General features: G+C 50.2%; 1 protein-coding gene across 7 annotated transcripts in view; it reads right to left on the minus strand.

The window, feature by feature from the left end:
- Positions 1 to 568: 568 nt before the first annotated feature.
- TNRC6C (trinucleotide repeat containing adaptor 6C) overlaps positions 569 to 24906 on the minus strand; it is a 115924-nt gene continuing 91586 nt past the window's right edge. For 3 of the 7 annotated variants that reach the window (XM_015458998.3, XM_015458995.3, XM_059878356.1), the window contains 13 exons: positions 23523 to 23696; positions 21097 to 21243; positions 18906 to 19025; positions 16136 to 16219; positions 15706 to 15937; positions 15216 to 15383; positions 13302 to 13493; positions 12740 to 12883; positions 9194 to 9310; positions 7147 to 7341; positions 6362 to 6432; positions 5700 to 5839; positions 569 to 3647 (listed from right to left, as the gene is read on the minus strand). In XM_015458998.3, the coding sequence (XP_015314484.2) occupies positions 3287 to 3647; positions 5700 to 5839; positions 6362 to 6432; positions 7147 to 7341; positions 9194 to 9310; positions 12740 to 12883; positions 13302 to 13493; positions 15216 to 15383; positions 15706 to 15937; positions 16136 to 16219; positions 18906 to 19025; positions 21097 to 21243; positions 23523 to 23696 (2145 nt within the window). In that variant the 3' untranslated portion in view covers positions 569 to 3286. The remainder of the gene's footprint in view (positions 3648 to 5699; positions 5840 to 6361; positions 6433 to 7146; positions 7342 to 9193; positions 9311 to 12739; positions 12884 to 13301; positions 13494 to 15215; positions 15384 to 15705; positions 15938 to 16135; positions 16220 to 18905; positions 19026 to 21096; positions 21244 to 23522; positions 23697 to 24906) is intronic. The other 4 variants (XR_009491605.1, XM_010816590.4, XM_059878357.1 and 1 more) reach the window with 4 other exon arrangements.

Here is a 24906-nt window from a genome sequence, read left to right on the forward strand (position 1 = left end):
GCCCGCGGGCTTTAGCAGCTGTGGCGCCTGCGCTCAGTAGCTGTGGCCCACGGGTGTAGCTGCTCCTCGGCATGTGGAATCTTCCTGGATCCAGGATCAAACCCATGTCTCCTGCGTTGGCAGCTGGATTCTTAACCACTGAGCCACCAGGGAAGCCCTCTTTGGATATTTCTGACACCCAAACTGGGTCACGGGTTGAGCGCGAGCAGCAGTCCTTGGCTGTGGCCACATGCCACGGTTGACCCAGATGGTACTGGGTCCTGGACGGAGCGCGTGGGTCCAGGCAGGTGGCTGGCGGGGAGCCCCTAGGCTCTACTGCATTTCGATGACTCATAATAAGATTTTGGTGTTGAATGCAACATCCCAAAACAAATGGTAAAATCCTAGGTCAGGCAACTGAAACGTGGAGTGCACCTACTTACGTACATAAACTTTCGAGGACAGCATAAAAAGGCACAGGGCATTTCTTACACACAGTGGGACAGCTCTCTCTCCCAAAACATACAAAGTGAATATAGATGACATTCCTCTTTGAAAAATAAAAATAAAAAACGCATTTATTCGAATAGCCAAGAAAAAAAGAATTGCCATTTATTAAGATTCAACAAAGCATTGTACTTTTGAAAGCAACTGTCGGTGCATTTTCTTCAACAATCACATTCTATGAGGAAAGACATTAAAAGCCACAAACTTGTCTTTTAATCTCAGAGTTACAGACGTCTTTAATTCGAAATAAAAGGTCAAAAAACAAAACAAAAAAAACAAAACCCCAACAAATCCCACCCCAACAACAACAAAAAAAACGAAAACGGAGAGATTCTTTACTTCCATCCCCAATTTAAAAATATCAGTTTTCTACAACTCGATGCTAAATGCAGCATGGGAAGCTGTATGTCTAGGTGCTCACGGGCACACACGCACGCACGCACATATATTTGGTGTACATGTGTGGGGACGTGTACATCAAATATACAGAGCACAGGTAATGGCAAATGAGATGCGCTTACTCTGAGGAAGGTCTGTTTAGCTAAATACACTACTGAACTTGAGAAAAAAGTCTCGAACCAGTTTGTGCATAGTTCATGATCCTCTATAAAACCAGCTTTTGTTGATCTGCAATTTTGCAGGAACTTTTTTTTTTCTTTTCGTTTTTTGTCTTTTTTTTTTAAATTGTTTTTTGCTTTTTTGTTTTGTTTTGATAAAACCATTAAAAAGCTAATTAAAAAAAATGTAATGCACAAGTTTCCTGATCAAGCAGGCAGGGAGCACATGTTCATATATTTTTTTTTTTTTTTTAAACATACTTGAGGGTATGTTACTCCATTGTCTCTTTCTTGCAAAACAATCAAAACATTGATCATTTTTTTTTAAACATAAAGCAATTTTTAATATATAAAGCACTCTTCGAACATCTATTTCCTTTGAGTCCATTATTTGGTACATACGTAACTGCTACACGTTAGAGATTAGGTATCTTTCTTCTTTGTGGTTTTTTTTTTTCCTCTTTTTTCTTATTTTTTTTTCCTTTATTTTGTATTATTATTTTTTTTAATAACATCTTCAGTGCTAGGAGTTGGGTGACGAAACACATGAAATGGTGTGGAGCTGTCCCTCGGGAACCCTGGTTTTCCTGAGCGCGCGTCCGCGTGTGCAAGACAGTGACCACAGCTCGTCGCCTCGACGAAGGGGACCGTCGGCGAGTCCACGGCGACGGCCGGAGGGGAAAGCAACACTGTTCCATCCCAGAGCTCTGAAGCAGCGGATCTGCGTTCTGAAAATAGGTTTCTTTACGACAGAAGTCTTTTTTTTTTTTTTCTTTTTTTCTTTAAATTCCTTTTTAAAATTTTTTATTTTTAAAGTCTGAAGGAGAAAAAAAAAAAGGTCTGTAAACAGGTGGGAGCCGTCACCACTGGCTCCGACAAAAGCAGTCACAACCCACACCCAAGTGCTTGTCTCCGCTCCTCTCGAGGAACCATCCATCCTCTGCAAGGATCTATGGCCACAGTTCAGCGAGTTTTTTTTTTTTTTTTCCTTTTTTCTCTTTAACTTTATATTCCAAATGGAAAAATGGTGCAATACTCTGGTAATAATTTTCTTGCATTAGTCCACGATAAAAAGCTGCTAAAGGTAGGTATACATATTATTTCTCCAGAGATATACACTGTAATTTTTTTAAACGCAATTAACAGAGTCCTTGAGTAAACATTTACACATGAATTGTCACCGGCCCTGTCCTGTGAATTTTCTTGAACGTATAGGATTAGCTAGAGGAAGGGCAGGGACACTCAGTGCAAAGTTAGAAGCTAATAATAAACAACAAACATTTGACCAATGCGCCAAAAAAAAAAAAAAAAAAAAAAAGCACATACTGAATAAAAGGGAAAACCCACAGTTACATCCCTCACACACTTAACATATGAACACAGAAAGCACGCAGGCACACACGCTTGTTTCAACACACACACACACACACACACACACACACACACATATAGGCTGTCAACTTAGAAATGTTTCCTAGAGCCTGTTTCTGCGTACTGATGTCAACCTGGAAGTGTAGAATTAGAAAGTGTTCACATTTCATTATTGGCCTGCTGGATTCAAGTATTTGCATGTTTGATATGTCTTTTTTTTTAACTTTTAAAAAATATTTTTTTGGGGGGATTAAAAAAAATGACATGAAAAAGTAATGAAACAAGGGTAATGTGCATAGGCGGACCCGTGGGGACAGAGAGCAGAGCACAGACCGCTCCTTCCACTCGGCTCCCGGTCGGGGCCGCGGACCGCGTCCCGGTGGCGGACGCCAGCTCCCCCTGATTACGGGGCCGCCTCTGGTAATGTGCATAATCATCACAGGCTCGTTTTAAATAGGCTTTCTCGTCTCCCTCCCTCCCTCCCCACCCCTCCCTCCCTTGATAAAATAACCCTTTCCAGCCCACAATCTGAAAAGTGCCCTTCATGATAGAACTATTCTAAGCAGCTTTTATACTTAAAAAAAAAAATCAAAATGACAACACACCGTACAAACGTAAGACGACACCAAATAAAAAGCTGTGAGAAGCATCCTGTCGTGACGCGTGACGCTGCCCCGGCGCGGCCGCACTGTCTCGGGGACAGTTCGCAAGGCCTGCGTGTGGCCAAGGCTCGTCTTCAGTACTGGACAGAGGTACTCGAAAGGGCTGCCGGGCAGCTCCGGTCGGCGGGGTCCTCAGCAACACCCGGGCTGGAAAGGGTCAGCGTGTCCTCCTGCAGCTGGTGACCGCGGCACCCGCGGGGCCCCCCGGGGCTAGATGGACTCCCCACTGAGAAGGTCGCCAGGGAGCAACGTGTTCAGCGGGGTGGGGCTTCCGATGACCCTGCCGTCGTCGCTGCTGGGGGGGCCCCACAGGCTGCTCGAGTACTGGGGGACCCCGCCCCACAGCAGGTCGCTGCTCCCTTTGCCGGCCAGCCCCGGGGCATTCCAGTGGCCGGCGTCGCTCCGCACCAGGCCGTGGGCGCTGCCCGAGGTGCCCAGCCGCGTCTGGCTGGTCCCTGGGCTGGGCTGCCAGCTGGAGGTGGGTGGCAGTGCTTGGCCTTGGGCTAAGAAACGGTTCACTTCTTCTTCGCCGGCGAACTCGGCCAAGATGGTAGTGTTTCCCAGAACACACCTGGAAGGGCAGGGCGGCAATGGAAATAAGGGTTGGTGTTTTTGAGAAGATAACACAAACTCGACAAATCCTTAGCTAGACTAACCAAGAAAAAAAAAAAGAGGACACAAAATCAGAAACGAAAGGGAGGCATTATAACTGACAGTACAGAAATACTAATAGACATCTGAACCCCTGGTTTAACCACAGCATTATTTATAAATAGTCAAGATATGGCTACAAGCTAGTAGTCAACAAAGAAAATGTGAGGGGTGTGTGTGTGCATACACACACACACACACAGACACAGACATGCACACACACAGACAATGGACTACTGTGCAGGCACAAGAAAGAAGGAAATCCTTCAACAAAACAGATTAATCCTGAGGACCTTATGCTAAGGGAGGTAAGTCAAAGATCAGATAAATACTGCACGATATTTTTTATTTGGAACCCCCAAAAAGCCAAACTTGTAGACACATTTGGGAGTAGAATGGTGGTTTCCAGGAGCTGTGGGTGGAGAGATGGCAGAGGCTGGTTAAAGGGTACAGACGTCTGGTTAGATGACTAAGTTCTGGGGAGGGAAGGTGCAGCCTGGTGACCACAGTTAACAGTTCTGTATCGTTTATGTCAAAGCTGCTGACAGAGCAGATCTTCAATGTTTTCACCACAAATAGGAAGTAATAATTATGTGCCCTGGTGTCCTGTTAGCTCACACGGTGGTGAGCATTTGGCAGTTACAGAAACGTACCAGGACAACAGGCGCTACGCCTCTGAAGTGACACACCGCTGCCGTGCGTCGGTCAGATCTCAAAACAAAAACTCAAAAAAGCCACAAACACAGAAAGCAGAACGGGGGGCCATGTGAGCGGAGCAGCTGTGAGTCTTCCTGTGTCCTCCTTGTTGGCTTTCCTGTGCTGTTGTTCTTTTAAAACAGGAAAAGGACAGCTGGAGGCTTCATGTCACAGGCCACCCAGAAACAGTCCAGCAGTTCACGCTTTACTACAGCTGTTTCCAAGGCCAGAGTACGAGCTTTTCCCCCTTGCTTTAGATTTCTAGCAGCTGTGTGGTGGTGGTATCGAGAGCACATTCTTAAGGATGTGCATGCATGGACCACTGAAGGTGGGCATCGTTTAGGGTCAGTGCAGTTCATCCTGGGCTGAAAACAGGCATGACTGATTTCTGGGGCCCACACCTCAAGTGACACTGCCGAGAAGGCCTACTCACGACATCTAACTGGAGTCCTGTAATCAGGGGAGAGGAGTCGGCTGCAGGGAACACTACTAGGCCCAGGAGTGGGCACTGCCATGCGCATGCCTGGGGACATCCATGGCGAGAAGCTTCTTTCATCCCTGGGTCTCTCCTGGAGCCCCACTCCGTCCGGGGTAGGAGGGAGGGGGGAGAGCCTTGGCACTTTGGCAGCAGGGGAAACCGATATGTCACAAGACACCTCTCATGGGGTGAATTGCATCCCTTCAAATTCATATGTTGAAACCCTGAGACCTCATTGTGCCTGTGTTTGGAGAGAGTCTTTAAAGAGAGAATTGAAGTAAGATGTGCTTTTTGTAAAGAATGCACCTATCAATGCAGGAGACTCAAGAGATGCAGGTTCCATCTCTGGTCAGGAAGAGCCCTAGAGTAGGAAATGGCGGTCCATTCCAGTATCCTTGCCTGGAGAATCCCACGGACAGAGGAGCCTAGAGGACTATCGTCCATGGGGATGCTGAGTTGGGCACGACTGAGCAACGAGCACACACGTGCGAGGTCATGAGGGTGGCCCTAACTCACTTGCACCACTGTCCCTAGAAGGAGAGGACGTCGGGACACATTCAGATGGAGCAATGTGGAGACACAGCAGAAGGCAGCTGTGTGCAAGCGGAGCAGAGGCCCTGGGGGGAGGTGACCCTGCCCACACTCTGCCGGACGTCCAGCCTCCAGACCGTGAGCCAGTGGACAACGCGCCCGGGGGGCCCGCTGTGCCTCGGAGGCCCCAGGACGCTCCCGGGGCCCAGGCTGAGCGCCGCGGGCCGCAGCCAGGGCGGGCGGGGAGGGCGGGCGGGCGGGACGCACATGTGCAGGGACTTCTGGGCCTTGGCGGCTTCCTCCTTGGAGCTGTAGCGGACCACGGCGTGGCCCTGCGTCAGGTTCAGGTGGAACGTGATGAGGGGCCCGTGCTGCAGGCACAGCGTCCGCAGGGTGGAGCCGTCGATCTGAGTGAGGAAGAGGAAGGGCGGTCACGCGAGTCCTGGGCAGTCATCACTCTGCACTTCAGAGACGAGCTTTATGAAACCGGGTCCACAGTACCCCGGGACGATGTCTGTCTCAGAGGGCTTCGGACACGGACTGCGGTTTTAACCTTGTGCACCTGGGCGTTCCCCATGTAATTTACAGTCCTGGACATTTCCCCCTGGTTCGTGAGCTGGGCTGTCAGGAGGAGAGAACCCTGCTACAGCTCCGCCCCACTCCTCACCAGAGCGCTTCACCCTGAGCCTTGCGGTCCCAGCCCCCGGGACGCATGAGCACAGGCCACGTCGTCCTGGAGCGGGTGCAGGTGAGGGTGAGTTGCTCTGTTTATCAGGGTGCACTCTTCGAGCCTCAGAGGGGTGAAAAGTCAACAGTTCACCAGAACACAGGTAAATGACCACCGCTGCCCGCACTGCCTTTGGACCGAGCGAGGCCTTGGGTCATGGACAAGGCCCTCGGGCCTGCATACCCCCACCAGCTGCCTGTACCTGGGGTGTGAGGTTGCGGAGAACGAGCCAGCTGCTTGTCCTTCCTGAGGCGTCGGTACTCCAGGCGGAACCTGCGCCCAGGGGGGAAGCCGGTCACCAAGGCTGCGCCGAGTCAGACCGCTCTCCCCAGCGCCCCAGGCCCCCGCACGCGGCTCGCAAAAAGCCTGCGCTCCCAGCCTTGTCACCCCTGGAAACCAACCCAGACTCGGGGTCCCTGCAGACCCGCAGGGGCAGGTGTGGCGGCAGAGACTCGAGAATTGCCGGGAGTCTTGGTCTCCTCCTCTGCCCCCTGCCCCTCTCAACTTTAGAATCAATGCTCTCAACCCACTTGCTGGCAAAACACGCAGACTCGCAGGCTGGCTTCACTCTCAGTGGTGTAAATTCCCTGTGCACCCCCTCATCCCCGCAGTTCAGAGGGGCCCGAGGAAGCCCCCTGGGACAGGGCGCTGTGCTCACACTGGGCGTGGAGTCCCTCATGCTGGGTGAACGTGCCTCTCTGAGGGCTCAGTGTGGCCCCTCAGTGTGTGCCGAGACCCCTGGGACCTCCTGGCTCAGAGCAAAGCTGTGTATGCTAACACCCAGGGCTGACGCTGAAACATGGGCAGCAGAGCCTGGGCCTGGACAATCCCCGAGAGTCTAGGTACCCCAGCCCCCCTCAGCCATCTGGGAGTCCTTCTGAAGAAGCTGCAGGACAATATGATGGCACCTACCTTCCCTAAGGGAAAGTGGGTTAGGCACAGACACTCCCACCCCTCACCCATCCGGATGTGAGAATGGACGCGTACCCGAGGAGTAAGAGCTGGTCCAGCCGAGGGGACTGGCTCCCCAGGCAGAGGAAGGCTTGGGGTTGGTTAGCCCTGGCGGGGGCCTTGTGGGTGCAGTAGTGTTTCTGGGCACCTTCCACAGTTCGTGAGACAGAGAGGCTTGCGTGTGGGAGGCAGAGCCAGAGGACCACGTCGATTTGATGTCTGACAGCTTACCTAGAAAGGCGGAGAAACGGAGCATGGGTATTCTTGAGACCAAGAGGTCACAAAGCGTCTGGGGACTCGTGCCAGGAGAGCTCTGGCTCCAGCAGACTGCGGGACCCGAGGGAAGCACCCCATCAAGCCCCCCAACTTGAGGACCGCAGGCTGTCCTCTGAATTTTTGCCCAGAGACACAGTCTGCCGGTGGCTGTATAGATCCTGCCAGGATTGCTGATACTCAATTTGCTACGGGCATCAGACACGAGCTCGCCAGAAAAAGAGCACTTTTTTGTGGTTCAGTGCTAAAGCTAATTTCATAAATTCTGCTGGGACACGTCTTATCGCATATCAAATTAATCAAGGTCGAGGCCCTCACACACACATATATACACACACACACATATATATACACCTTTGTGCTACTTCTTTAGGTGTCAGTCTCCTAGCAAAGCAACACGCCCTTTGATGTAACCCGCCTGAACTTGCATCTCCCAGCACTATCTCCACAGCTTGGAGACCCGCTCTCTGCACCTGCAGAAGTGGGTGTGGGCCAGGTGCCCCAAGGATTGGCATCTGGGCACCTTGGCTGGGGAAAGCCTGTTGTAAGTCTCTTTGCGGAAAAAACAAAAAACAAAGCCCATGATGACTACCAGCCCTGACCCCTCCTGTGCCCAGGGACCTGCCACACAGCTGCCTCAGGAACCCAGTGTGGCGAGGGCAGCATGCAGAGAGGTTGCTGTTGCCCTGCTCCTGGGCTTGCACTGCAGCGCCAGGTGGGCACCAGCCCCGCAGCGCCAGGCGGGCACCAGCCCTGCATGGGGGCGCCCCTTCCACCCTGGCTGCTGGGGGCCGACTGCAGCTTCACGACAACAAAGGCTCATTTGAGCACAGGAGTCCCTGATCAGGAAAACTGAAACGCCAGAAAAAAATGGCCCAAGATAATGGAAGATGATTTTGTTTGCTCATTTTTTTGGCCAAATGACCGGGAAGTTTTAACGGCCTAATACATCCCCTGTGTAAACATGAGAGAGAATAAACATTAGAAGGACTAGAAGTAATGCAGAAGTTCTTGCTCTCTTTTTTAAATAAGTTGCTAAATTACAGTGGAACTACTTTCTCCCCGAGGCACTGGTATAAAGAGAATTCCTACAGCATTCTGACGCTGGTTTAAACAACAGCTAGACAAGAAGGTTGGTGGAATGCAGAAACACAGTTGAAGAAACTTATAAACAACACACTCTACTTAAATTCCACATCTTTCTGCAAACCTATCCACACTGTATGTATGTCCACATCTCTTTATATCCTTGTCTTAACATTTCCAGGTAAAAATTCCTTCAGAGTTATTATGACAAATTAATTCTCAATTCTCCTTTAAGCCTAAAAGAAATGTCTTACTGGAAAGACTTGTAAAGCCTACAGTGAGAGGAATAACCCAGGCACCGCATGGATCTGAGCGATGGGAGTTAAGTTGATAACAGCAGTTCCCAGCAGCTGCTGCCTTCAAGTCTGTGAGTTTTATATACCCCTGGTTTTGTGGTCATAAGAGGATGGTTGGGGGGAAGTGGGAGGGGAGGGGGAAGCAGACACGTTTAGGCAGTAGCGGTATTGCGTCTCGTGCTGGGGAGCTTCTATAACCCCAGGATCTTTGTGACAGGAGGTGTCAACATCCCCACTCCCCAGAGAGGGGGTGAGCAGTGCCCAAGGCCCCATTTCTGCTCGGCAAAGCTTGGGCTCACTCTCCATCACTCCATGTGGCCTTCCAGCTTGGAGGGGAGCAGACAGACCACCAGGAAAAGCCAGGCCATCAGTCTTGTTTGGAGAAAGAGAGAAAAGGCGACCTGCACGTTGAGAGGCCAGGTGCGTACCTGCAACAGTAGGAGCGGGCGCAAGGCTGCTGAAAGCGCGACTGTGGCCGGAGGCAGCGAGCGGCCAGGCACTCGAGGGAGGCAGCGCGGCGTTCTGAGATGACGGTGGGGAGGACCCTGCAGAACCAAAGGCGGCACTCTGAGAGAGGCGAGCACAGGCCAGTGGGGCGAGCCACTCAGCCCCAGGGGGGAAGAGCCCTAGCGCCCGAGAAGCAATCTCCAAGGCTGTGTTTACGGAAATGGTGGGAAATGAGCACGTGACGGGGCCGGGACCACAGTGAGGACAGGAAGACACAGGCGCACTGTGCTTTGGGGCGCCCGGGCCTTGCGAGAGGCCCTGGGGAAGGGGCTGGGGTGTGGGGTGTTGGAGACCAGGAAGCTGGAGAGGAGAGAATGACCACAGGGTGTTTTCAACAACACGTCAGGGTTTGGAAGGATCCCATGGATTTCCCCTTCCAGGTAAGATAAAAATAAAAACTCAGGGCAGACCTCCATCTTTTCATACCTCCAGCAATACCTACAAAACTGAATAAAATGAAATAAAACTCCAAGCTTTTTGTTACAGATTTTGCCCTAAAGAGACTGGTCCTTTCCCTGACTCCTTGCCCAGGTTCGTATTTCTCTCTTGAACACAGAAACATCCGGGAAACATGTACTGGCAACCGCATTGACGTGAGCCACCGGGTCTCCAGACTCGCCCCTCCTGCTGTTGAGGACCCTGTTCCTATCCTGGGAGGGGGCTGACGGGTGGGCCCCCCAAGCACCCCTGCGGTGCTGTTTCCGCGTCACCAGGTCTGTTCTCTGAGGCAAGGAGGAAGCAAAGGAAGGAGAAGGATGACGCAGGGCGACAGTGTGCTAAAAACGGGATGGACCAGAGCTCTTCAGATGCGGGAAGGGACTTGGCTGGTGTGTGCGAGCTGGCTCGGAGGGGACAGGGGCACAGAGCAGTCTGGTAGTCAAGTTTACCACCACGAACAGAATCTCAAAAGACATGCGGCCCCCGATGCAGGGCCCCACCTGGGACGGGGTGCTGAACAACCTCAGGAGTATCTTTCACAGGGACTGCCAGGTGTGTGGCACCTCCCAGGCTTGTGCAGTCTACAACCTGCACGGCTGTTCACGGCAGCCCTGCTGTAACTGACCTCCTCAGAATAGGGCGCCAGAGCTGAGGAACGCGAGAATGTATTTGTAATCTGCAGGTCTTTGATTTTAAAAGACGTCAGCTCTACTGACAACCTAACCTTAGTTCCTAAACCCTCTGCTTCAATTTACGAACAAAATGCAATCAACTCGAGATTCCAAATTATGGACTATTTAACCCAACATGGTACTTCTTTTATAGTTAATGGTAGAGCACTTGGGTTTTAACAGTGTTCTAGTTTGACATTTTTAGTGCAATAGTGGAATCTATCCCATAAAACGACGGCTAATTTTCCTTTTTAGTATCCATTTGTCAGGCACTGGCACAACTGCCTTTATCACCTGGCTAACATTCACCTCCTAACGGTTAGCACTATAAATAATACCCAAACAAATATGGGGCTAAAGTGAAATCTTAATACCAAATCAGAGCTTAACACCAATGAAAATAAAAGCCAAAAATGTAAATAAAACCCCAACACCTAAGGTACTCAGTAAAAGAAAACAGAAAACTCCATTAAGAAAATATGTAAAATAAATAAGCCAACATCAAAGAGGTTAGTGGTTATTTCTTACTCTTTTTCCTTCCAGGGCATATTTTTTCAATTTTTTGTCCTTTGTATTTTAGATTAAGCTAATCACTCAAGAATACGACAGTCTTTTGTGGCTGGGTCCTGAGCAAGCTCAGCCCCTGGGGTGCCTGAAGCCCCTCGCGTGTGGGGAACACAAGGGGGTCCCGGAGAGGGGCGGTCTGCAGGGTCTGGCCATGGCCGTTTACTCCTGGCCCGGAGGCCGTGGTGCTTTCTGTAAACAGGTTCTACATGGAGATCTGCTCCTCTGCTCCCTCCTCTCAGATAACACCAGCAGGTGGGGGCCCTTTCCTGGGTGAGGCCTGGTCTTGCGGTGGAGCTGCCTGGGACTCGCCCTTGGGTCACACAGGGCACTAGAGGCTCTGTCCTGCTGACGTCCCATTGCTGCCAGGGCCTGGGACGCTTAGCTTTCCTCTGCCCTGACATCTGTCTCGCCCGCTCGGCTCTGCCCTCAGGACCCCCTGCCCTCCAGGACGCCTGTGTCGCTTCACGGCACTCGTGTGTAAGGTGGAGGTGGCCTGCGCGCCCCAGGTGCCAGGGACCGTGGGCTGACACCGGACACCGGTCAGGAAGCTCCACTCTGCGCTGAGCAGCCTTGACTCTTTCTAAGGTCTTCTACTGCCCGGATGGGCACGCTCACCCACCCTCCACCAGCCCAAACACACCGAATCACCCCTTCGCTCAGCACAGCCCTGCAGCCACACGCAGTGTCCCGAGGGGCGAGTCTCCCCCAAACCCTCCCACCTCAAACAGGCTCCAGATCCGTAGCCTCGAGCCTCTCTTTCTCAGTCATCCGTCCCAGCCACGGGGAGGCCTGCGACCGCCCTGCTCTGAGACACTGCTGCCTTGCCACAGGAATGCCCTGCATTAGATGGGAAGGCGGAGGTCTACGCCGCCCTTCGACCTGAGCCACAGGCATGCGTGGAATCCTATCACTTCAAAGAACCACCGACAAGGAGGCCTCTCCCCACAGGCCATATGTTAGCCAGAAAGCTAAACTAACGTTTCGGGAAATACCCGAGTGGCCTTGCTAGTGCTGAGCATTGCGGGTAAGCTGGCTGTTCTTTCTGCTACTAGAATGCTGAGGAGAGAGGTGTGTTAGCCCTGGCACTCACAGAGCGTCTGCATCTGTGGGCCTCAAGGGAAGGCGAGCTACTGCCCTCCTCAGTTTTGCAACTGAATCTGCGTTTATGTTCTGTAACCTCACAGCTCAGCTCATCACTTTTGCCAACTGGATCCTTAAGCCTAAACAGGGTGTGCCAAGCTTTATAGCATCAGGAGTTTGTGCCAGGAAAAAGGACCTGGGGAATGACTTCAGTCTTTTTACCAGACATTTTGAGGAAAGGAAAAATTGCCTGAGATGGATGAGTAAGTGGCCAATTCACTTCCAGTTCAAAGAGATTTCAAGTGGAAACCTTTTCCTTAAAAAGCTTGATGGCTAACATTGTTATTTTATAACAAGAGATGCATAAGCACCGTGTATTAATAAATCCAGCAGGGACACAGAGCCCAAAGCTATCTCCATTTTCCAATAAGCACTGGTCGACTTTCCCTTATGCTGCGTCTGATGGCGAGAGAGTTCCTATCAGATGTGTCTGACACTCCCCTGCCTCGCTTCCCACACCCGCCTGCTGCCCAGAGCAGAATGCCCGCACAGAGAACACCCCACAGATGTGGGCAGGGCACCCCCTCACCTCCACTCTTGAGGAGGTAGTGTCTGACACTCCCCTGCCTCGCTTCCCACACCCGCCTGCTGCCCAGAGCAGAATGCCCGCACAGAGAACACCCCACAGATGTGGGCAGGGCACCCCCTCACCTCCACTCTTGAGGAGGTAGCGGTTGACATCCTGTATGGTGGTGTTGATGGTGGGCCCGGTGGGGACACTTCCAGGAGTGACGTCGGGGTCATTCTCCGGATCTATGTTCTGAAGTCCTTTCCAGGGAACACCAGGATGGAATTCTGGAAAATTTCAAATATGAGTATTAGAGCACCTTCGTGTTGCTTCATGATAATTTACGGAAATGTTTACAGTCTGCTAATTCAGAGGCACACTTTAGACTTCCTTCAGTAAAGCATCAGTCCTTCGGAGCAAACTAGGTACCAGAACTAAACTAAAAACGTGTTCACGTGGGAGTATAAAGCCCGGACACATTTTGAGCGGATGGAACACAGCACCCGCCCTGAGGGCTACAGAAAAGCCTGTGATGCCAACAACACCCACGATTTATCTGTGAAGGTATTGCCAATGAAAAAGCCAAAGCCATGGGGCTCGTGCTCCCAGGATGCTGAGCTTGGGTCCTGGCTTCTCTTGGGCCTCATCGCTCCCTCGGGCTTGGCTAGAGTCCTGCTGAAGCATGGAAGCACTGCATGCTCTTACCTGGGGGCCAGTTGATGCTGGAGCCGTTTGAGATTTTATCACTGTCGGATTTGGCACGTGACCAGCTATGGGGAACAGCTACAGGAGGGCTGGCTGGTGACTCGCTGCTCTGGATTAAATCGTACCGGCCATAGGAGTCGTCAATGGAGGACTTGGCTGGTGGTCCGATGCTCAGACCTCCAGGGATAGCACCTGGATGGGGGCAGGACACAAAGAGCGGAGTGAGCGGGCGCCCCTGGCCCCGGGGATGGGCCTCGCCCTCTCCTGCCAGCCTCCCTGTGGCCAGCGCTCTCCAGGGGAAGCGACTATCTCAGCCAGCCCAGACTCGACCTTGCAAGACACACTCTTTAAGAATTCTTCCAGTTTGTCATTTGGAATTCTCGATAAATGCACACCCACACCATGGCGGAGCTCTCTGGGGACAGCCAGCGAGTGTCCGTGGTCAACTGCTGTCCTTGATGTCGTCCGCGTCCCTCCCCTCATCCGCTGGCCTCTGTGTGGCCTTGGAGGCCTAACCCTACCTCCCCGGGCGACTGAGCGCTCTCCTCCAAGGAGAGTGCCTGGATACCATGTGATGATTTTCCTGTAGAACTAATCATTAGGGAGAATTTTTTCTTTTTAGAGTGCTTTATATCAAGAGAGAATTATGTTCCCTATCAAATTTCCTTTGCTGTTTATGCTACCAGGAAATTAAGAGCTAAATTCAATGCTTAACAGTGAGATCACCGCCTATGGTTATTAGCATTTTCTTTTTTTTTTTTTGGGCTGAGTGGCTTGTGGGATCTTAGTTCCCAGAATAGGGATTGAACCTGGGCCCACGCAGTGAAAGTGTCCAGTGCTAACCACTGGACCTCCAGGGAATTCCATGGTTATTAGCATTTTTGCTTTTTATCTTTTCTAAGCATTAGATTTTCCTATTGCATTTAATCATTTTATTGAAAAAATTTTCTTTCAGACAAGTTTTTGGTTGAAGATACAGATATACGTTACAAGTGTGCAGCCATGACCTGTATTCTTTGCTGCTCTGGGGCACTTTTAATTACTTCTCGATTAATAGCTCAGGTGTGAAAGTTGAGGCGTCAAGAGATTTGGTCATTGACTAGATAGGGTGTTACATACTCTAGTAAATGAAAGATATATTGCTGTTGGTTAGTTGCTAAGTCATGTCCGACTCTTTAAAAGCAATGGACTGTACCTGTGGTGGATTCATTTTGATGTTTGGCAAAACTAATACAATTATGTAAAGTTTAAAAATAAAATAAAATTAAAAAAAAAAAAAAAGCAATGGACTGTAGCCTGCCAGGCTTCTTTCTCTATTATTATTGAGGCAACACTGGTTTCTAATGTTATCTAAGTCTACGAGTACGACACTGCATTTCAACTTGTGTCCACGCCACGGGGTGCTCACCACCAACTCTTGGTTTCCACCCATCACCACAGCTGACCCCCTTTCCCCATTTCGCGCTCCACCCACCCCTTCCCCTCTGGTTACCAATACTCTGTATCTCCATGTTTGTTTGGTTTGGCCTTTTGAAATATTTTCTGTTCAGATTTCAGCACTGAATTCTTAGACTAGAAATGCAGTGTAAGTAACAAAGGGCTTCCCAGGTGGCACAGTGGTAAGGAATCCACCTGCCAACGTAGGGGACACGAGAGACATGGGTTTGATCCCAGGGTCTGGAAGATCCCCTCAAGAAGGAAGTGGCAACCCACTCCAGTACTCTTGCCTGGGAAATTCCATGGACAGAGGAGCCTTGTGGGCTACAGTCCATGGGGCTGCAAAGAGCTGGACATGACTGAGCACGTGCACGTGTGTGCCGGCACGCGCGCACACACGCACAAGTGACGAGATGAGGATGATGAGCAAGGAGAACAGAAGTGACCAGACCCTGGGGCTCCTCAGCTTGGACATACCATGCTTGCTGGGGTTCTGGTCGAGCGGAGAAGCAGCACCGGGTAAGTTATCCATCGGGTTGGGGTGAGTCCACTGAGGGAGGCGCGACTGGGACTGAGATGGGTCCTTCACTGACAAACCACCGGTCATGTCCATGCTGCTGGCGTTCATGTTTGGGTTCAGTCCAGCTAAAAGAAAAAGCACTGTTAGGACATGTCTGCTCTTCCTCCAAATGATTACTGTCTAACGCTCTCCTAGAGAAGCAATCTAAGTCTTAATTCATGGCCAAATATTTAACAAAGTGCAGACTCCACTACAGTGGGGGTGAGCTCGGCCTGGAGCTCCCGCTGGAAGTATCTTCGGAAATTTTATACTGAAAACACCTCTGGGCCCAGCAGACCCCAAGCTCTGCGCGGACAGTGAGCCCGCCCTTAGAAGGAGCCCCGAGGCAGCCTGGCTCGGGCTCCGCTGGAACGGGCACACGGTGGGTGCACGCAGGCCCCGACTCACCGAGAGGGTAGGGGGCGAAGGTGCTGGGTGAAGAAGACTGCTGCTCTTTGGTTTGCAGCTCAGGGAGGCCGGGGGCCTGGGGGTGGGGGGGGAAGCTGTCCAGGGCCGATTTGCCTGCAGAGGGGTGCAGAGACAGGTGCGGCGGGGGCGGCGGCTTCACAAGCAGGGCCTGGGCCAGCTGGCGCTGGTGCTGCTGGATCTGCTGCTGCAGGTTAGTGATTGTGCGCGCAACCTGTGGGTTGGCGGGGGGGGATGACAAGCGGTCAGCAGGGCTGGGGGGCAGCGCCTGGGTCCACCTCCACCCCAGCCCAGGTGATCCGGGGCCTTTCTCAAGGGGAGGCTGCCTGGCAGAGCCATCATCAGCGACAGCCTGACAAGGTCGGGGGAGGGGGCGGGCAGCGACCCGGCTCTGTTGTCCGGGGGCCCCTACTTGCTGCTCCTGTTGTCTCATGGGTCCGGAAACGTTCCGCTGGGCCTGTAGCATCTGCTGCTGGATCTGTAAACGTTGGTATGCCTGTGGATGGCAGAAAACATCAGCAGACTGCAAGACAGCCACCAACAAGGGGTTTGACTTCTGTACATTAAAGAAAATATGGCCCAGATTCGTTGGTCCCCTTACCATGCTGTGTTTTAAGCATATTGTGAGGCATTTTCAAAAAGAGACACATCTTTCTAAAACCTTTTTAAGTGTTTATTTATTTTGGCTGTTCTGGGTCTTCATTGCTGCGTGTGAGCTTTCTCTAGCTGCAGTGCCCAGGCTTTGCACTGTGGGGGCTTCTCTTGTTGCAGAGCACAGGTTCTAGGTGCCTGGGATCAGCAACTGTGGCGCATGGGCTTAGGTGCCCTGAGGCACGTGGGATCTTCTCCGACCAGGGACTCGAACTCGTGTGCCCTGTATTGGCAGGTAGATTCTTATCCACTGGATCACCAGGGAAGTCCTCCAAAACCTTTCTACTGCATAGACTTTGCTTGATTCATACAAACTAAAAGAAATGAGGGGGGAAAAGGTTTTTTCTTCCTTATAAATATGCAAGGTGTCCAGAATGGTTCAGACAGTGTGGCAGGACGGTGGTGAGCGGCTGCCCCAGACAGTCACAGAACAATAATTCCAGGGCTCATAGGCAACCAGGAGCTGTGTGGGGTCTCAGTCCACAGGGAGCCTGAGATCCAGGCTTGTGGCACTTCCACCACCCTGACTCTGGCCACAAAGCTGGTGAGAACGGTCATCAGAGAGTCTTCCCACAATGATGCAGAAGGCTGGATCCTTTGTTTCTAAAGTTGGCGGAATATGGTAATTTTTTTCCTTACAGCATGGATTTTTGGGGGATGTTTGGGGCAAGAGGATTTATTGAAATAGGATCCAAACAGAAGTAGAGATTATATCATGAAGCCTCATTAATCCGTAAATCAGAGGAATAAAATGCCTAGCTGAATCCTTACAGGCTCTAAAGCTTAACCTTAGGATGCATAAAACATCATTTCACCAATTTTTCTGGTAAAAAAAGTTAAAACGCCATACACACTGTTTTTAAAATGGAACACACAAAATGTAAACATACTTCCATACTTTCTTGGGATCTTTTACATGACAGGGGTCAATAAAAATTATGAATAAGGGATTCCCGAATGTCAGTACTGTCGAGAATGAGCTCAGCCGAGGTCAGAATCCAGCTGTCCTGCAGTGCGCCCAGGAGGAGGGTGCCGTTCTCCTCTGTAGGAAGAGTGCTGAACAGTATGCACGCTTCTTGGCTCCTCCCTGTCCTCCCCTGAGGTCAGTGGTCCCTTCCTGGCGCTGATGGCCCTGGGGCCTTACACCACAGTCCATGAGGCTCCTTTTTCTTTTTTTTGATGTGGACCATTTTTAAAGTCTTTATTGGATTGTTACAATATTGCTTCTGTTTTACGTTGGCCATGAGGCATGTGGGATCTTGGCTCCCCAACTAGGGATCTAAAGTGCACCCTCTGCATTGGAAAGTGAAGTCTTACTGGACCGCCAGGGAAGTTCCCGAGGCTCCCTTTTCTGAATGAAGTCCAGTTGTGGCCTGGAACCCAGGCCCAGGGCATTGGGTACTTCATTTCGGCTCATCCAGGACACTCACACCCTACCTGGCCACCACCGGGGACCAGACACGCAGACTGGTCAGATGTGTGTCTAACAAATGCTAAAGGGTCAGGACTGAGAGCCTGATCCTGTAAGGAAAGGTTCCCCTATAAGGAAAGGCTGACATCATGGTTTTGTCTCTTTGAGCCTTTTCTTTTCTTCCTTCATGACTCCTGATAATTTTCTGCGAGATGAAGCTGTTGGACAAGATGTCTAAGCAAATCAGGTGTCAACATATTAAAGAAAGAAACAAACGCTGGGTCCGTCAGGGAATATAAATTCAGGATGCATCGAGGGATACAATGCCATGGTGTTACATGGTAAAAGCAAAGCCTGTTGAAAATTAAAAATTCAACGTATGTTAAACTATAAAACTCTCAAGAAGTATTAGACTACATCAGCCTTTCTCAAGAGGGATTCTGAGAGAATTAAGTCCTAATCTCTGAGGCAGATACTGTACGTAATGAAGTAACTTGTCTTTTGCTTCTAGAATGGTATCTATGTGTATCATCCTCAGAAAAATTTAGACAAAATCCAGGAAGTGATTTGCTGGTTCTGTGTTCGGATAAGAAAGGCTGGCTGAGTGCTGACAGATGTGCCTAATTGTCAGATGGGGAGACGAAGATCACGAAGGGGCCAGAGAATTCACAAAGCCTAGTGGAAATGCCCTGGAGTGAAGAACTTCCTAAATCTTTATTTATTAAAATATTACCCTATTTATTTGGCTGCGTGGGTCTTAGTTGCGACACACAGGATCCTCAATCATTGTTGCAACACGTGTGACTTTTTTTTTTTAAAGTTTCAGCATTTGAACTCTTCGTTGTGGCATGTGGGGTCTAGCTCCCTGACCAGGGATTGAACCTAAGCCCCCTGCATTGGGAGCTTGGAATCTTAGCCACTGGACCACCAGGGAAGTCCGCTAATGCTTTTAATAGTTTACCAACTTCCTGAAAGTCTCAGCGACATTCCCTGACGTGAAGAAGAGCATAAAAGTAACTACACTTATCGGCTGGTGTGCGCGTAACTGGTTCGTGCCCGTGAACACGTGGAGAATGCCCTTCCCACGTCCTACAACCCAAGCAGATCTGCCCTGACTCACCAGCTGCAGCTGATAGAGCTGGTTCAACATCGTCATATGCTGAGGATTAATTGGCGAGGTTAATAGTGCAGGGTTGAGACCAATGTTTTTTGCTGCAAACTGCAAAAGCTGTGCTTGAACCTGTTAACACAAAATGCACCATTAGACATGAACTCTATTCAAACATTTACTTGTCTGTGTAGTTTTTCAAGGTTCAAAACTGATTGATTAAATGACAGTCGTATTTGTCTCATGAGTGAACTTCAAAAGCCATTAAAATATTTACAGACATTCCAGCATTAGTAGTTAGCACGTTTTAGCAGAGAATGTAGAAGGAAGAAAGGAAGGGAGGAGGGGAAGGAGGGAGTGACAGAAGGCAATAAAGAGATATCTTCATCCAAATATTTTAGTTACGAATGAATGCTCTAAGGTGCTGTGTTACTCCTGTCGGTTACTGATTCTGTTTTCTGCTGAAGTGAAGATGAGCGGGCATCATTCAAGGCCTGGAGACAGTGAAGGCATGTTCACTTCACTATGCCTTCCTGGGAGGAAGTTCGAGGCAGGCTTCTGCGTCTCGGACAGGCAGCTGGGACCGATCCCCATAGGAGCTCGGTAGGCGGCGGCACCACCACCTGACCAGAGGGTCCTCGTTACAGGGCGTGCAATGACCCCTCCGCAAGTTTACCGGCTCAGGCAGTGGCCTCTCCCTGCTTGTGGGACCAGACATTCCTCCTGGGGGTCCCAAGTGCCCAGGCTCCGTGTGGCACAGGCACTCACGTGACTTGCCAGCCCTGACCGTGACTCAGCTTTCCTCCCTGCTCACCTGGAGCTCACTGCTCCGCGCCGTCAGGAGCCTGGCCCTGGCCAGCTCGGTGCTCCCCACTGCGTGCTTTGTACGTTTATCACACGTTTACACAAGGTGATCTTAGGTTGTACACGGAAGGGCGTCTTTTACTTTTATAGTCATCTAACGGGTATCAGGAAAACGTTGATTTTTCTATTTATGATGGACATGTAAAGTTTCAAGAATAAATTTATCTAAGCAGGCAAGTCAATTTAGAGAAAACACATTAAGAGCCTTCACTTGAAATGAAGGCGCACAGATGAGTGATCCTCAGGACACGCTGGTTTGCAGAGAGTGGGGAAGGCTGCTCCCTGCCTCCAGGCCCCTCTCGCTGGGGTGGCCGAGTCACCAAGTCCAGGTGGTGGGACGTTAGTGGAAGGGGTCTGTCTCTCGTCTTTCTTCCTCCTGGGACGTGGCTCAGGCAGAGCTGCTGCTTTCTGCACTGCTGCCTGGGCAAGAAGTACCTGTCTGTCTTGTCTGAGGGTCTGTATTTCAGGGCCTCTCTGTTGTAGCGGCTAAAGACTGTATCTTAAGAGTGTATTCTGTTTACAAAATTTAACTATTCTTTTACCCAGACTTCAGCCATCTCAACTCCGTGCATACATTTCAGGTTAAACAATTACAGAGTAATAAGTGTGGTGGTGCTTTATTTGCTCAGTCGTGTCCGACTCTGCGACCTCATGGACTGTAGCCTGCCAAGCTCCCTCTGTCCGTGGGATTTCCCAGACTCTAATACTGGAGTGGGCTGCCACTCTCTTTTCCAGGGAATCTTCCCAACCCAAGGATAAAATTCTATGATTTACCATTTTAGTTTATTATTGAGCATTCTTACAAGGGGTAATGAGGACTGTAACATTATAATGAAAACCTCAGCCCAAAGTCTAAAATAATGGAATGTTCTAAAAGTAAACGATATTATCATGAAAAAAGTTGACACAATGCTTTATAGTTACACAAAACAACAACATCCTTTTTCTGAATTCTGTTTGCTTTCTTTTTTTAAATAAACGTAACTGACAGTCTGTAACATAGGCACTGTTATATGTTGTCCCATTTAGTTTGTCACCGAAGCGTTATTCAGCCCTTCACTGATTCTAAGAAGTTTCTTTTACATCCTAAGCAATTTCATGAGCCTCTTTGCTCCCCCACCAGTCTAGGGCAATTCAGCGGGTTCATCTGAATAATCTTCTTGCGACCAGGACAGACGTCCCGTCACTAGTGTGTGCCACTGGCCCAAGCGCTCTGACAGGAGGGGGCCCGGTCCTCGGGGAGGGGTCTGGGCATGCCTCCCAGGACAGGAGGGTCGGGTGGACAGGTTCACGCGCGAGGGCTGGCCCACTCTCCCTGCGACGCGGGCGCCAGTCTGACCTGAGGGGATAGAAACTGAGGCACTTGAGCACGGAGACTGGGCTGGGAGGAGCTCAGGGGCGGCACGGGCGGCTGCGGCGGCTGCTGCATGGTCCTGGCGGGCGCTGCTCCGCTGCTGCCAAACATGCCCAGATTGCCACTCGGTGTCTGCAGATGGGGAGGGAGGGGTGGTTACATCGTCACTGCAGGAGCAGGCGGGGGCAAAACCGCACCGGATTCCTGCCACGCACAACTCGCACCAGATGGAAGGCTTAACGAGGGCTGTCCACAGCATGTCCCAGAAGGGTCCTCTGACCCAGGTGAAGGGCGGCCCCCACAGAACAACTGCTGCCCCCCTGAGCTCATAGCAACAGCAATACCAAGGGCCCAGTGGCCAGGCCTGGCGCCATGAGCAGGGCTCCCTACGCCCCTGTCCCAGAGGTCTCTTTCCTGCCCCCTCCATCTTCCATTTTTGTTATTATTATTATTAAACTGATGGGACTTAAAAAAAAAAGTGCTGTTCAGACTTATGGACACAGTGGGAGCAGGAAAAGCTGGGATGAATTGAGAGAGTAGCATAGAAATATATACATTACCATGTGTAAAACAGATGGCTAGTGAGAAGTTGCTATATGACACAGGGAGCTCAGCCTGGTGCTCTGTGACAACCCCAGGGTGAGATGGGGTGGGTGGCTCAAGGGGGAGGGAGCATACATATAGCTCAAGGGGGCTGATTCATGCTGACATATGGCAGAAAGCAATACAACATTATAAAGCAATTATCTTCCAATTAAAAAATAAATAAATAAATAACAACACAAGCACTAAAAGAAAAAAAGAGAGAGAGAATATACAGATTAAGATAATGATTTTCAGTATAAGTGAGGTTTCTTTTCCACCAAAAGCCCCATGATCCAAAGAATAAAAAAGTACTGTTCACTTATGGTTGCCGAGAAGGAGGACTGGGGGAAGCATGTTTAGGGAGTCTGGGGCGGGTGTGTACACACTGCCGTAAGTAAAGTGGGGAACCAGCAAGGACCAACTGTGCAGCACGGGGACTCTGCGCAACCTTACGTGGCAGCCGGGACGGGAGGGGAGCTGGGAGGAGACGGACACACGTATACGCATGGCCGAGTCCCTTTGTTGTCCACCCGAAACTACCACAACACTGTTAATCAGCTATACTCCAACATAAGATAAAAAGTTGGAAAAAAAAGAAATGCTGTTCAAATTGGGTACAGATGACAGAAAATCCGCCTGCAAAGCTTACCCACATCTGTAGATCACAGAAGCCACACAGAGCTGGTTTTAGGTAGCCCACGACAAGCCCATCATGTTCAAGGGCACTAAAGTAACACTGAGCTCCGCAGGGGACCGGCACACATGTGGGTGTGGGCACCATCTGTGCTGGGGTAACGGGCAGGGATCACTAACCAGAGAGAAAACGTTTTCTAAAAGGAAATATAACTGAGCTCAACAAGACCTGAACCTGAATATATGGACAAATTCAGGCTGGTAAGTTTGTGTTAAATACAGGAACTATACTGAGTGTTTCTTTCTATCTCCTGGTTGAGTTATCTGACCCTCGGGGCCGTTGGCCTGGCCTCTGAGTCCCCAGCGGCAGCTGAAACCTCCACTGCCGCCTGATGAGCCCCATGGACAACATGAGACAGCGGTGGGGACTCCGTGGACTGGGGTGCTGCTGAAAACTGGCCTTGGCCACCCCCAACCTCACAGCATCGCTGGAAGAGAAGGCTCAGAGCTGTGTGCGTGTGAGCCTCAGCCAGGAGGAAATCAAGGACAGTTCCAGGGACGGGAAGGACATGTGCTTGCTTTCATGTCATTTCATCCCAGGGGAGAGAAGTGACATGAGGCGGCCATCGTTCAAAACCCCAGGTCCTGCCTCACGGACGTCTGACAGTGACTTGCACCTTCTCCACGACTGTCAAAGGCAGGGAACGAGGCCAAAATCACTCTGAAAACCACTGAGAACCTGCAGGAGCTGTCATCTCTATTTCTGGGGAAGAAGGGAGAGTATGGTGTTTTCCTGCAGATTAATAATGCATTTAAGGTGTCCATGGTCAGGAGAGACAGAACAGCACCGCCTCGACCTGTGAATAGACCCAGCAGCTGAGGACTGCCTGTAGCCCGCGTCACTTCAGGAGCAGTACATTGGCACCATGGGTGTTGAATGCACTCACATTTCAGTTACATGCAGAAATAACTTTGAAGCATTTCCGGTAACATGGTTAAATTTCTAGAATTGGATTCATTTCTTGACAGCAGTACTTCACTTGAAAGGAAATCCTTGTCATAGTTCAGTTCCCTTTACAGGTTCAGTGCTATTTTCATATCAGGTATTAATTAAAAATAAAGTTCATGCCTCAAACACACTGATTTAAAGGCACATAAAGGAGACCCCGGTGAGCCTCTGCCAGCAGCCTTACCTGTCTAGCAGAATTCAAGTTTTGCATGCCCAGCCCTGAGGCAATCCCGCCCAGGGCCTGGCTGGGGAGTGCACTGTTGGAAAGGGGGGGCTTCAGGCTTGGTGAAGGCAAAAATGGTGAAGTCGTGGGCTCTTCCACGAGGCCGCCATCCTGATTGGGGAAAGAAAGCGTGAGCTGTGGGCAGGGCCCGTCCACACACAAAGCACAAGTTCCCAGGACGCAGACAGGAGTGTGGATGAACATAAAGGAGTGAAAGATCAAAAACGTGTAGACGAGAGGTGGAGAAATGGGCAAAAGGAAGAGGGGAAAAGAAAAAAGAGAAACAGGATTAAGACGCTGTTTTCATTTTAACAATTATTTTACAAACACGCATGTCAGCTTACATAGTCTCATCACTACCAGCCCTGCCTATGGGGAGGTCAGGAGAGAGACAGCGTAAGTCTTAGTTGGAAAACACTTTAACCACCGTTTTCAAACAAACAGGCTCCTCTGAGAACTTACTAACAAGGCTCTAGGTATACACTAGGTTGCGATCTGCTGATATTCATCTGTTTTTGATTTCATATGACTTAACCTAATAATAAGGTAAATTATAAAGCAGACAAAAACCTTATTATTTTTTTTTTACATTTACTGAGGCATCAGGTCCTTTGTAAATTTACCTCATCTAACTTCACAACAAGCCTAGAGTATTATTTCAGATTTTAAAGATACAGAAATAAGACAGGGTCCCACACTTGGCAAATAAAAATTCAGGATGCTGAGTTAAACTGGAATTTCAGATAAACGCCTGATAATATTGCAGACTAAGTATGGTCACAAGTGATTCATTGTTGTCTGAAATTCCGATGTCCTCGGACACAGTGGTGCCGGGCACAGTGAGGACTCCATTGCGTAGAGCTCTGGTTGAAGACACTGTGTATCCGAGAACAAAGACCAGCTCTCGCCTCTTCTCCTGCGAGCCTGCTTTTTGTGTCTATCTGCTTTAGAGCTGTCTTTCCTTGCTTCTATTATTTTTCTCAAGGCCAGACATTTTGATCGAGCTAAACGGGAAACTGTGAAGCTGTCACTGGTGTGACCCCCTCTGAGGTCACACCGGTCTGGAGAAACTGCACCAAGCAGGCCAGTACTGAGGGGAGTGAAATGGCGACTCCAGCTGCTAAAACACCTAAGGTGATTTCCCCACACCTGTGGGTTTTCTGAAGTGGCTCATCCGAGCAAGGCCCACGCCCAACCACTTCTAGACCCTTCTTCTGAGATTAAACATGTAACACTTCATTTCCAATGGGAAGAACTGTGCACGTAAGACCATAAAATAGAAATCTGATGACTCTCGTCTACAGGACAAATTCAAGCGGCCAAGTTTACCCACTGGCATGAAAAT

This window comes from Bos taurus, chromosome 19 (genome assembly GCF_002263795.3).
Source record: "Bos taurus isolate L1 Dominette 01449 registration number 42190680 breed Hereford chromosome 19, ARS-UCD2.0, whole genome shotgun sequence".
Taxonomy (NCBI): domain Eukaryota; kingdom Metazoa; phylum Chordata; class Mammalia; order Artiodactyla; family Bovidae; genus Bos; species Bos taurus.